This window comes from Scyliorhinus canicula, chromosome 6 (assembly GCF_902713615.1).
Source record: "Scyliorhinus canicula chromosome 6, sScyCan1.1, whole genome shotgun sequence".
In the NCBI taxonomy this organism is placed as follows: domain Eukaryota; kingdom Metazoa; phylum Chordata; class Chondrichthyes; order Carcharhiniformes; family Scyliorhinidae; genus Scyliorhinus; species Scyliorhinus canicula.
The window spans coordinates 200,989,833-201,003,227 of record NC_052151.1 but is presented as its reverse complement, the minus strand read 5'-3'; the positions used below and the strand labels follow the sequence as shown (position 1 = coordinate 201,003,227).

Below are 13,395 nucleotides of genomic sequence, written 5' to 3'. Positions count from 1 at the left end.
GTGGGTGAGGGGGTTAATCCCCCTCCGATAGGGGAACAGGCTGCCCAGTGTGTGTAAATGGGGAGAGGTGGGTGAGGGGGTTAATCCCCCTCCGATAGGGGAACAGGCTGCCCAGTGTGTGTAAATGGGGAGAGGTGGGTGAGGGGGTTAATCCCCCTCCGATAGGGGAACAGGCTGCCCAGTGTGTGTAAATGGGGAGGGGTGGGTGAGGGGGTTAATCCCCCTCCGATAGGGGAACAGGCTGCCCAGTGTGTGTAAATGGGGAGAGGTGGGTAAGGGGGTTAATCCCCCTCCGATAGGGGAACAGGCTGCCCAGTGTGTGTAAATGGGGAGAGGTGGGTGAGGGGGTTAATCCCCCTCTGATAGGGGAACAGGCTGCCCAGTGTGTGTAAATGGGGAGAGGTGGGTGAGGGGGTTAATCCCCCCTCCGATAGGGGAACAGGCTGCCCAGTGTGTGTAAATGGGGAGAGGTGGGTGAGGGGGTTAATCCCCCTCCGATAGGGGTACAGGCTGCCCAGTGTGTGTAAATGGGGAGAGGTGGGTGAGGGGGTTAATCCCCCTCCGATAGGGGAACAGGCTGCCCAGTCTGTGTAAATGGGGAGAGGTGGGTGAGGGGGTTAATCCCCCCTCCGATAGGGGAACAGGCTGCCCAGTGTGTGTAATTGGGGAGAGGTGGGTGAGGGGGTTAATCCCCCTCCGATAGGGGAACAGGCTGCCCAGTGTGTGTAAATGGGGAGAGGTGGGTGAGGGGGTTAATCCCCCTCCGATAGGGGAACAGGCTGCCCAGTGTGTGTAAATGGGGAGAGGTGGGTGAGGGGGTTATCCCCCCTCCGATAGGGGAACAGGCTGCCCAGTGTGTGTAAATGGGGAGAGGTGGGTGAGGGGGTTAATCCCCCCTCCGATAGGGGAACAGGCTGCCCAGTGTGTGTAAATGGGGAGAGGTGGGTGAGGGGGTTAATCCCCCTCTGATAGGGGAACAGGCTGCCCAGTGTGTGTAAATGGGGAGAGGTGGGTGAGGGGGTTAATCCCCCCTCCGATAGGGGAACAGGCTGCCCAGTGTGTGTAAATGGGGAGAGGTGGGTGAGGGGGTTAATCCCCCTCCGATAGGGGAACAGGCTGCCCAGTGTGTGTAAATGGGGAGAGGTGGGTGAGGGGGTTAATCACCCTCCGATAGGGGAACAGGCTGCCCAGTGTGTGTAAATGGGGAGAGGTGGGTGAGGGGGTTAATCCCCCCTCCGATAGGGGAACAGGCTGCCCAGTGTGTGTAAATGGGGAGAGGTGGGTGAGGGGGTTAATCCCCCTCCGATAGGGGAACAGGCTGCCCAGTGTGTGTAAATGGGGAGAGGTGGGTGAGGGGGTTAATCCCCCCTCCGATAGGGGAACAGGCTGCCCAGTGTGTGTAAATGGGGAGAGGTGGGTGAGGGGGTTAATGTCTGCGATTTGTATATTTGACAGGAAATACGAGCCCACCAGAAGGACATTTATCTTGGAATAAATCCAGGGAAAATGGAATCTCGGAAGGAAATGCCAGTGAGTTGAAATTTAAATTTCCACCCTTTCAATTCTCTTAAATCTGAGACGCAGCATTAGAACTGCTTTCTGCGTCTGATGGCTGATCGGAGAGGCCACACATTTATACTCCGCCTACTGGGCGGAGCCAGCAGGCAGGGATCTACCCCCATACCTGTAGTACAGGAGCCTTACCGTATTACCTCCAATACACGTATTATACAAACAGTGGGGACTACCACATTCACCCCGTGAAAAAAAGAGTCCAGCGAGGGTGGTGTTAAACTATTTACAGGTATGTGAGAATTTAAAGTTTACAGTCTGGTGAAAATTTACAAGTTCAGCCGGTCAGGTGCCTTGATCCTCCGCTGTGAGCGCCGCAGTCCCGGTGGTGATGCAGGCGCCGGCATGGTCGCCTGTGACACCGGGAGCTTGTAGTCCTCATCCTCATCCCCTGGTGGAACCAATGGGAGGACGGATCATCCTGGGGCGGGGGCTGTAGTGAGGTGCGCTAGGGGGAGGGGGAGTGGCGCCGGGGCAATCGGAGGGGGGGGGGGGGTGCCGAGTGGTGGGGTAATGGGTGGGGACCCAGCTGGTGCCAGGTCCCTGAGGGAGACTGTGTATTTGCGGCCGTCGGGGTACACCACGTAGGTGTACTGCGGGTTCCCAAGCAGCAGCTGTACCCATTCGACCAACGGGTCCGCCTTGTGGAGCAGGACATGTTTGCGGAGGAGAACGGGTCCTGGAGCTGCCAGCCATGTTGGGAGCAAAACACCGGAGGTGGACTTCCCAGGGAAGGCAAGGAGACGTTTATGGGGGGTTCATTAGTCGCGGTGCAGAGTAGCAATCGGATGGAGTGGAGTGGGTCGAGGAGGACATCCTTCCAGCGGGAGACCGGGAGATTTGTAGGCCGTAGGGCCAGCAGGACGGCCTTCCAGACCGTCCCATTCTCCCTCTCTACCTGCCCGTTTCCCCGGGGGTTGTAGCTGGTCATCCTGCTCGAGGCAATGCCCTTGCTGAGCTGGAACTGACGCAGCTCATCGCCCATAAATGAGGATCCCCGGTCGCTGTGGACGTAGGCAGGGAAGCCGAACAGGGAGAAGATGCTGTTGAGTGCTTTAATAACCGTGGCAGACGTCATATCGGGGCATGGGATGGCGAAGGGAAATCTGGAGTATTCATCGACCACGTTCAGGAAGTACGTGTTTCAGTCGGAGAAGAGGAGGGGCCCTTTGAAGTCCATGCTGAGGCGTTCAAAGGGACTGGAGGCCTTCACCAGGTGTGCTCGGTCTGGCCGGTAGAAGTGCGGTTTGCACTCCGCGCAGACCTGGCAGTCTCTGGTGACAGCCCTGACCTCCTCAATGGAATAGGACAGGTTGTGCGCCTTGATGAAATGGAAGAACCGGGTGACCCCCGGGTGACAGAGACTATTGTGTAGGGCCCGGAGTCGGTCCACTTGTGCGCTGGCACATGTACCTCGGGACAGGGCATCGGGGGATCGTTGAGCTTGCTGGGGCGATACAAAATCTCGTAATTGTAGGTAGAGAGCTCGATCCTCCCACCTTAAGATTTAATCGTTTTTGATCTTGCCCCGCTGTGTATTATTAAACATGAAGGCAACCGACCGTTGGTCAGTGAGGAGAGTGAATCTCCTGCCGGCCAGGTAATGCCTCCAATGCCGCACAGCTTCTATGAGCTTGGGCCTCCTTTTCGACAGAGGAGTGCCGAATTTCGGAGGCACGGATGGTGCGGGAAAAGAATGCCGCGGGCCTGCCTGCCTGGTTGAGGGTGGCGGCCAAAGCGACGTCCGATGCATCGCTCTCGACTTGAAAGGGGAGGGACTCGTCGACCGCGTGCATTGTGGCCTTGGCGATGTCGGCCTTGATACGGTTGACGGCCTGGCGGGCCTCAGCCGTCAGGGGGAAAACTGTGGACTGAATGAGTGGGCGGGCCTTGTCCGCATAGTTAGGGACCCACTGGGCATAGTAGGAGAAAATCCCCAGACATCGTTTGAGGGCCTTGGGGCAGTGGGGGAGGGGGAGTTCCATGAGGGGGCGCATGCGGCCGGGGTTGGGCCCTAGAACTCCATTTTCCACAACATAGCCGAGGATGGCTAAGCCGTTGGTGCAGAACACGCATTTCTCCTTATTGTACGTGAGGTTGAGGAGTTTGGCGGTGTGGAGAAATTTGAAAAGGTTAGCGTCGTGGTCCTGCTGGTTGTGACCACAGATGGTGATGTTATCCAGGTATGGGAAGGTGGCCCACAGTCCGTACCGGTCAACCATTCGGTCCATCTCCCGTTGGAAGACCGAGACCTCGTTAGTGGCGTTGAAGGGAACCCTAAGGAAGTGGTAAAGGCGTCCGTCTGCTTCGAACGCAGTGTACTGACGGTCCGCCTTGCGGATGGGGAGCTGGTGGTAGGCAGATTTAAGGTCCACTGTAGCGAAGACCCGGTACTCGGCGCAATCTGATTGACCGTATCAGATATGCGTGGGAGGGGGTACGCATCGAGCTGCGTGTACCGATCGATGGTCTGACTGTAGTCAATGACCAATCCTGTGTTTCTCCCCAGTCTTCACAACTACTAGTTGAGCTCTCCAGGGGCTGTTGCTGGCCTCGATAATACCTTCCCGTAGCAGCCGCTGGACCTCAGACCTGATGTAGGTCCTGTCCTGGGCGCTGTACCGTCTGCTCCTGGTGACGACGGGTTTGCAATCCGGGGTGAGGTTTGCAAACAGAGAAGGCGGGTCGACCTTAAGGGTCGTGAGGCAGCATACGGTGAGGGGTGGTAGGGGCGCGCCGAATTTCAGGGTTAGACTTTGGAGGTTGCACTGGAAGTCCAGGCCGAGTAGCAGGGCAGCGCAGAGGTTGGGGAGGACGTAGAGCTGGAAGCAGCTGAACTCCATGCCCTGGATGGTGAGGGTGGCGGTGCAGTACCCCCGGACCGACACGGAGTTGGATCCGGAGGCCAGGGAGATTGATGGGATGGACCGTGAGGGAGCAGCGCCTTACCGTATCGGGGTGAATGAAGCTCTCGGTGCTCCCGGAATTGAGAAGGCATGATGTCTTCTGGCCATCGACTTTCACCGTCGTTTCCGTGGTTGCGAGGTTGTGTGGCCGTGACTGGTCGAGCGTGATGGAGGCGAGCTGCGGCTGGCGTTGGTGGGCCCCGGGCTGGTCGGCGGCGGTTGTGGGAGATGAGTGGCCCCGATGAGGTGTCCTGAGGCACCGTCCAAAATGGCGCCGAAGATGGTGGCTTTAAAGATGGCGGTGCCCACAGGCCGCAAGTGGTCTGATGGGGGGGAAGATGGCGGCACCCATGGGCCTGATGAAGGGAAAGTGGCTGCGCCCACGCATGTGGGTTGCGGGGGCGAAAATGGCGGCGGCCAAGGGTCGCACGTGGCGGCTGCAGGAACAATAGGGCTGGTTACAGCAGCGATCGACCGGGCCTGGCACACCGCAGCAATGCGGTCCCTTCTTCCCGCAGGCCTTGCAGGGTGCGCTCCGCGCCGGGCAGTGCTGGCGGGGGTGTTTAGTCTGCCCGCAGAAGTAGCATTTGGGCCCCCTGGGATTGGCTGGCTGCCTTGCGGCGCAGGCTTGGGGTGGGCTGGGGGCGGAAGCTGGTGGGGCCCACGATGAGGGTGCCGAGCGGTCGGGAGCGTACGACTGTACGTTACGGGAGGCTACTGTTAGCGAATTCGCGAGCTGCCTGGTTGCCGCAAGGTCAAACGTACCCCCGTCCAATTGGCGCTGGCACATGTACACTGACCCCATGTCCATAACAAAAGTGTCCCTGATTAAAAGTTCTCCATGTTCGACTGCCAAAACTGCCTGGCAATCACAGTTCCTCGCCAGGATGTGCAGGGCACGGCAGAAATCGTCTAAAGACTCATCAGGGAGTAGCTGTCTCGTGGACAGGAGGTGCCTGCCGTACAGTTTGTTGATCGGGCGAATATAATGTTTTTTCAGGAGCTGCATTGCTTCAGTGTAAGTGGGCACATCCCGGATAAGGGGAAAAATATCAGAGCTCACCCGTGCGTAAAGGACCCGGAGCTTCTGTTCTTCCGAGGGTTGGTCCTTTGCGGATCGGAGGTAGCTCTCGAAACAGGCTAGCCAGTGGTCGAAGGTCGACGTGGCGTTGGCTGCTTACGGGTGCAGCTGTAGGCGATCAGGCTTGATACGAAGTTCCATCGCTGTAATATCTCTGCTTAATAAATTGATGCACTATTAATTACGACGAGACAAGAGTAGAGAATAATCGAGGCTTTATTAGCCAGAGATGTATTGCCTCCTGCAGCTGCTACCAGAAATGGCAGCAGCTCGGTGTGCACAGACATTTATACTCCGCCTACTGGGCGGAGCCAGCTGGCAGGGATCTACCCCCGTACCTGTAATACAGGAGCCATACCGTATTACCTCCAATACACGTATTATACAAACAGTGGTGACTACCACACTAACCCCGTGCTGTACCTGTCCTGGGAGTATTTGATGGGGACAGTGTAGAGGGAGCTTCACTCTGTATCCAACCCCGTGCTGTACCTGTCCTGGGAGTGTTTGATGGGGACAGTGTAGAGTGAACTTTACTGTGTATCTAACCCCGTGCTGTACCTGTCCTGAATTTTCTATTTATCCAGCTGTGTACACATCGTGCTGTCTGAACTCTGGCCACACAATGAATATTCCAATGTGTGATATGTGTTCATGCCATTTACCAAAGTTTAAACTATCATTTCCTCTTCTCCCCAAACAGAAAGAAGAAGGAATCTACACGGTGAGACCATCTCTATCTCTCCCTGCCTCTGTCTCTCTCTCTCTCTGTCTGTCTGTGTCTCTCCCTGCCTCTATCTCTCCCTGCCTCTGTCTGTCTGTCTCTCTCTGCCTCTGTCTCTCTCTCTCTGTCCGTCTCTTTTTCTCTCTCTGCCTGTCTCTGTCTCTGTCTCTCTGTTCTCTCTCTTTCTCTGTTTCTTTCTCTGTCTCTCTGTTTCTCTCTCTGTGTCTCTGTCTCTGTCCCTCTCTCTGTCTCTCTCTCTCTCTGTCTGTCTCTTTTTTTCTCTCTGTCTGTCTCTCTCTCTTTCTCTCTCTCTCTCTGCCTCTCTCTCTTTCTCTGTTTCTCTCTCTGTGTCTCAGTCTCTCTGACGCGACCATCAATTCACTCAAAGACACGAGCAGAATCAAACCGAGGTTTTAATCAGCTTAGAACAGTGCCTGCCTGCGACTGGTACAATACTGTGGACCGCCTACAGGTCAACTGCTCTTTATAATTCCTTTCAAGGGGAGGAGCCATGGGCGGAGCCCGTACATCCCCCAACATATCCCCCTGTGGGTGAAGCCACACAATGGCCCAAAGGTGGAGCCCACAGGGTCAACAACATAACATAGCTGTAACACAATGGCAGAACATGATACTGATAGACTGGTGAATTACTAGTACTATACATTCACCACACTCTCTCTTCTCTGTTTCTCTCTGTGTGAAAGAACAAAGAAAAGTACAGCACAGGAACAGGCCCTTCGGCCCTCCAAGCCTATGCCGACCATGCTGCCCGTCTAACCTGGAACCTTCCACACTTCCTGGGTCCATATCCCTCTATTCCCATCCTATTCATGTATTTGTCAAGATGCCCCTTAAATGTCACTATCGTACCTACTTCCACCACCTTCTCCGGCAGCGAGTTCCAGGCACCCACTAACCTCTGTGTAAAACACTTGCCTCGTACATCTCCTCTAAACCTTGCCCCTCGCACCTTAAACCTATGCCCCCTAGTAATTGACCCCTCTACCCGGGGAAAAGCCTCTGATCATGCACTCTGTGTCCCTCATAATTTTGTAGACCTCTATCAGGTCGCCCCTCCACCTCCGTCGTTCCAGTGAGAATAAACCAAACTTCTCCAACCGCTCCTCATAGCTAATGCCCTCCATACCAGGCAACATCCTGGTAAATCTCTTCTGCACCCTCTCTAAAGCCTCCACATCCTTCTGGTAGTGTGGCAACCAGAATTGAACTCTATACTCCAAATGAGGCCTAACTAAGGTCTATACAGCTGCAACATGACTTGCCAATTTTTAAACTCAATGCCCCAGCCGATGAAGGCAAGTATGCCGTATGCCTTCTTTTTTTCTTTTTAGTAAACATTTTATTGAGGTATTTTTTGGTATTATAGCAACAACACAATAAACAATGGATATGAAACTATAAACATAGTGCAAAAGCCGACTCCCTCTCTTACAGGCCCCACCTTTATTAACCCCCTACTCTAAGCTAAACTACCCCCCCCCCCCCCCCCCCCCCCCCCACCTTCTGCTGCCGATTAATTTTCTGCGAAGAAGTTGACGAACGGTTGCCACCTCCGGGTGAACCCTAACATTGACCCTCTCAAGGCGAACTTGATTTTCTCCAAACAGAGAAAGCTAGCCATGTCCGATAGCCAGGTCTCCGACTTCGGGGGCTTTCAGTCCCTCCAAGCTAATAGTATCCGTCTCCGGGCTACCAGGGAAGCAAAGGCCAGACCGTCTGAGAGATAGAAATGGCAAGATTAGGGAACCATGGATGACGGGTGAAATTGTGAGACGAGCTAAGATGAAAAAGGAAGCATACATAAGATCGAGGCGACTCAAAACTGATGAAGCTTTGGAGGAATATCGGGAAAGTAGGGCGAATCTCAAACGCGCAATAAAGAGGGCTAAAAGGGGTCATGAAATATCTTTGGCTAACAGGGTTAAGGAAAATCCCAAAGCCTTTTATTCATATGTAAGGAGCAAGAGGGTAACTAGAGAAAGGATTGGCCCACTCAAAGACAAAAGAGGGAATTTATGCGTGGACTCAGAGGAAATGGGTGAGATTCTTAATGAGTACTTTGCATCGGTATTCACCAAGGAGAGGGACATGTCGGATGTTGAGACTAGGGATGGATGTTTAAATACTCTAGGTCAAGTTGTCATATGGAAGGGGGAAGTTTTGGGTATTCTAAAAGACATTAAGGTGGACAAGTCCCCAGGACCGGATGGGATCTATCCCAGGTTGCTGAGGGAAGCGAGGGTCGAAATAGCTGGGGCCTTAACAGATATCTTTGCAGCATCCTTGAGCACGGGTGAGGTCCCGGAGGACAGGAGAATTGCTAATGTTGTCCCTTTGTTTAAGAAGGGTAGCAGGGAAAATCCAGGGTATTATAGACCTGTGAGCTTGACGTCAGTGGTAGGCAAACTGTTGGAGAAGATACTGAGGGATAGGATCTATTCACATCTGGAAGAAAATAGACTTATCAGTGATAGGCAGCATGGTTTTGTGCAGGGAAGGTCATGTCTTACAAACCTAATAGAATTCTTTGAGGAAGTGACAAAGTTAATTGATGAGGGAAGGGCTGTAGATGTCATATACATGGACGTTTGATAAGGTTTCCCATGGCAGGTTGATGGAAAAAGATGTCATATGGGGTTCACGGTGTACTAGATAGATGGATAAAGAACTGGCTGGGCAACAGGAGACAGAGATTAGTGGTGGAAGGGAGTGTCTCAAAATGGAGAAGGGTGACTAGTGGTGTTCCACAGGGATCCGTGCTCGGACCACTGTTGTTTGTGATCTACATAAATGACCTGGAGGAAGGTATAGGGGGTCTGATTAGCAAGTTTGCAGATGATACTAAGATTGGTGGAGTTGCAGATAGCGAGGAGGACTTTCAGAGAATACAACAAAATATAGATAGATTGGAGAGTTGGGCAGAGAAATGGCAGATGGTGTTCAATCCAGGCAAATGCGAGGTGATGCATTTTGGAAGATCAAATTCAAGAGCGGATTATATGGTCAATTGAAGGGTCCTGGGGAAAATTGATGTACAGAGAGATCTGGGAGTTCAGGTCCATTGTACCCTGAAGGTGGCAACGCAGGTGGATAGAGTTGTCAAGAAGGCATACAGCATGCTTGCTTTCATCAGACGGGGTATTGAGTACAAGAGTAGACAGGTCATGTTACAGTTGTATCGGACTTTGGTTAGGCCACATTTGGAATACTGCGTGCAGTTCTGGTCGCCACATTACCAGAGGGATGTGGATGCTTTGGAGAGGGTGCAGAGGAGGTTCACCAGGATGTTGCCTGGTATGGAGGGTGCTAGCTATGAAGAAAGGTTGAGTAGATTAGAATTGTTTTCGTTGGAAAGACGGAGGTTGACGGGGGACCTGATTGAGGTCTACAAAATTATGAGAGGTATGGACAGGGTGGATAGCAACAAGCTTTTTCCAAGAGTGGGGTGTCAGTTACAAGGGGTCACGATTTCAAGGTGAGAGGGGGAAAGTATAAGGGAGATGTGCGTGGAAAGTTTTTTACGCAGAGGGTGGTGGGTGCCTGGAACGCTTTACCAGCGGAGGTGGTACAGGCGGGCACGATAGCATCATTTAAGAGGCATCTGGACAGGTATATGAACGGACGGGAACAGAGGGAAAATAGGAGACAGGTTTAGATAAAGGATCTGGATCGGCGCAGGCTGGGAGGGCCGAAGGGCCTGTTCCTGTGCTGTAATTTTCTTTGTTCTTTGTTCCTGGATTCCCAGGTCTTCCAACACCCTGAAAATCGCCACCTTTGGACTCAGTGCCACCCTTGTTTTTAACACCGTGGACATGACGTCCGCAAACCCCTGCCAAAATCCCCTAAGCCTTGGACATGCCCAGAACATGTGGACATGGTTCGCTGGTCCTCCCGCACATTTTGCGCACCTGTCTCCCACCCCAAAGAATCTGCTCATCCGGGCCACTGTCACATGAGCCCGATGAACGACCTTAAATTGTATCAGGCTGAGCCTGGCACATGTTGCGGATGCGTTGACTCTACTCAATGCGTCTGCCCATAGACCATCCTCTATCTCTCCTCCCAGCTCCTCCTCCCACTTACACTTCAGCTCCTCGGTCTGCGTCTCCTCCGACCCCATAAGCTCCTTATAAATGTCCGAGACACTGCCTTATCCTACCCACCCTCTTAAAGCCATATGCCTTCCTGACTATCTTCTCCCCTGTGTTGCCATTTCAGTGACCTGTGGACCTGTACACCTCGATCTCTCTGATTGTCAATACTCTTAAAGGTTCTGCCATTTACGGTATATTTCCCACCTGTATTAGACCTTCCAAAATGCATTACCTCACATTTGTCCGGATAAAACTCCATCTGCCATCTCTCTGCCCAAGTCTCCAAACAATCTAAATCCTGCTGTATCCTCTGACAGTCCTCATCGCTATCCGCAATTCCACCCACCTTTGTGTTGTCCGCCAACTTAATAATCATTTACATATAACAATATACATTTTCCTCCAAATCATTTATATATATTACAAAAGAGAAAGGCTCCAGCACTGATCCCTGCGGAACACCACTAGTCACAGCCCTCCATTCAGAAAAACACCCTTCCATTGCTATTCTCAGCCTTCTATGACTGAGCCAGTTCTGTATCCATCTTGCCAACTCATTCTGATCCTTTGCGACTTCACTTTCTGGACCAGTCTATCTGTCTTTATATCTCTTTCTAATCTCTCCATCTCTCTCTCTGTCTCTGTCTCTGCCTCTATCTCTGTCTCTATCGCCGTCTCTCTCTCTCTGTCTCACTTCTCTGTGTGCGTGTCTCTCTCTCTGTTTCTCTCTTTGTATCTCTCTCTCTTTCTCTGTGTCTCTGTTTCTCTCTTTGTCTCTCCCTCTTTCTCTGTGTTTCTCTCTCTTTCTCTGTGTCTCTATTTCTCTCTGTCCCTCTCTTTCTTTGTGTGTGTGTGTGTGTGTTTCTCTCTCTCTCTCTCTCTCTCTTTCTGTGTGTGTGTGTCTCTCTCTCTCTCCCCCCCCCACACGGGACTTACAAGGTGATGTACCATCAATTCGACTCAAGACACATTTAGGATCCGAACTGTGGCTTTAATCAGCTAGTTGTTAGCCCGGTGGTCGACTACAGAGAATGACAGACCGCCGGGAACTCTGGGTACTTATACCCCGCCTCGGAGGCAGGGCCTACTTGCCTCTCGATCAATTGGAGAGCAGTCACATGACTAGTCCCAACCAATCGGACGAGAGGCACATGACCAGCCAGAGCCAATGGGAAGCCAGTGCTCTGCACCAATGGCAGGGCTCAAATCCATACCATCACACAAGGTGGCTATGATTAAACTCCCATGAGCCTCACTGAATATGAGCTCCCCCATTAAAGGGGGCGGGGACCCTAAACCATGTACAGTTATCTTCAGTATACAGTCGGCCTGTTTGGGTACCGACGAGGGAGGATCTTTCGTGCTGTCTAAATAATAGTTATTGTGATAAAACTTTATTTTCTTTTCTCAACTCGGTGTGGACCCCTTCGTAGTCTACAAAAATCTCGTTCTCTCTTTCTCGTTCTCTCTCTCTCTCTCTCTCTCTCTAGCCCCTCTGTCTCTGTCTGTTTACCTCTGTCCATCTATCTGTCTGTCTCTGTTTCTGTGTGTGTGTGTGTCTCCCTCTGTCTCTCTCTCTCTGTCTGTCTGTCTATGTCTATCTCTCTCTGTTTTTCTTTGTCTCCCCCCCCCCCCCCCCCCCTCGCCTCCCCTCCCCTCGCCCCCGGCCTGTCTCTCTTCTGTGTCTTTCTCTCTCTCTCTCTCTCTCTTTTGCTGTCTGTTTCTCATCTCTCTGTCGACCTATCTTTCTGCCTGTCTCGTTCTCTACCTTTCTCTCTCTCTACCTCTCTCTCTCTCTGCCTCTCTCTCTCACTCTGCCTCTCCTCTCCTCTCTCTGCCTCTCTCTCTCTCTGCCTCTCTACCTGTGGCATTATCTCTAACCAGCCTCGTTCTCTCTGTTCTCTGTCTCTGTGTTCTGTCTCTCTTTTCCTCCCCCTTGTTCCCTGTGACGTTATCTCTAACCCGTCTCTCTCTCTCTCCCACCCCCTCTCCCCAATAGGGTCTGGAAGGGCGTCAGCTTGATACCTACGAGTCGTTGCAGCCTCAGAAGTTTAAAAAGCCCCAGTGAGCTGCCGATCGGCCCCTGGCTACCCACTCGGAGTGATCAGGAAGTGGAGGGTCGGGAGTCAGGAGGGTTTGAGTCGAAGCTGATCACACTTAAGTCAGACTAACATCGGCAAATCTTCACCAATATACATATATCAACATTGCATCAATCGAGCTGCGCTTCGAGTTTATTATCTCAGCACCAAATGTCACTCGGAGAGCCAGGTTCCTATCTCCACAGGAACAGGAGGGCCATTCAGCCCCTCTCTCTCTTGAGCCTGTTACACAGGAAAGGAGGATATTCGCCTCTCGAGACAATTTCTCTTGCATTAATATGTGTTAAAGTGCTTTTCAGATGCTCTTCAGTGCCTTGCATATGGGAGGGGCAGGTATAAGCTGCTCTGGAGTTGGGTGAGGGGAATGGGGGATTGAGGGGGTGTTTGGGGACAGAGGGCATACAGGAAGGCGATTAAATCCCACAGGTCGGTCGAACAGCTTGATGCTTCATGAATTGCTGTATTCCTCACTTCTATTCCAGTGTATCATGAGCTCTCACATTGCAATAAACTAAGTTTAACATGAGCCAGTGTTTTAAAATCTTCTTTTGTGTATGGGTTAAGTGTGCAGCCTGACCTGCGGAGCTACAGCTCCAAGGCTTTGCGGCCTAACTGAAATACAGCTCCTGACTTTGATGCCTGACCAGCGGAACTACAGCCCCAGGCTTTGCGGCCTAACTGAACTACAGCCCCAGGCTTTGCGGCCTAACTGAACTACAGCCCCAGGCTTTGCGGCCTAACTGAACTACAGCTCCGGGCTTTGCGGCCTAACTGAACTACAGTACCAGGCTTTGTGGCCTGTGGTGAACGTATTATAGGAACCATTCATCACTGTATTACACTGTATCACGCTGTTGCCCATGTGGGCTCCACCTATGGACCATTGTACTGT

At 52.4% G+C, this 13,395-nt stretch overlaps 1 protein-coding gene across 1 annotated transcript in view; it reads left to right on the top strand.

Annotated features, from left to right (window-relative positions):
• Positions 1-13,029, top strand: part of LOC119967792 (high affinity immunoglobulin epsilon receptor subunit gamma-like) — a 40,940-nt gene extending 27,911 nt beyond the window's left edge. Inside the window, exons 4-6 of the mRNA XM_038800792.1 lie at positions 1,456-1,530; positions 6,263-6,283; positions 12,401-13,029. Coding sequence (XP_038656720.1) covers positions 1,456-1,530; positions 6,263-6,283; positions 12,401-12,469 — 165 coding nt within the window. The 3' untranslated portion in view covers positions 12,470-13,029. The remainder of the gene's footprint in view (positions 1-1,455; positions 1,531-6,262; positions 6,284-12,400) is intronic.
• Positions 13,030-13,395: the final 366 nt, after the last annotated feature.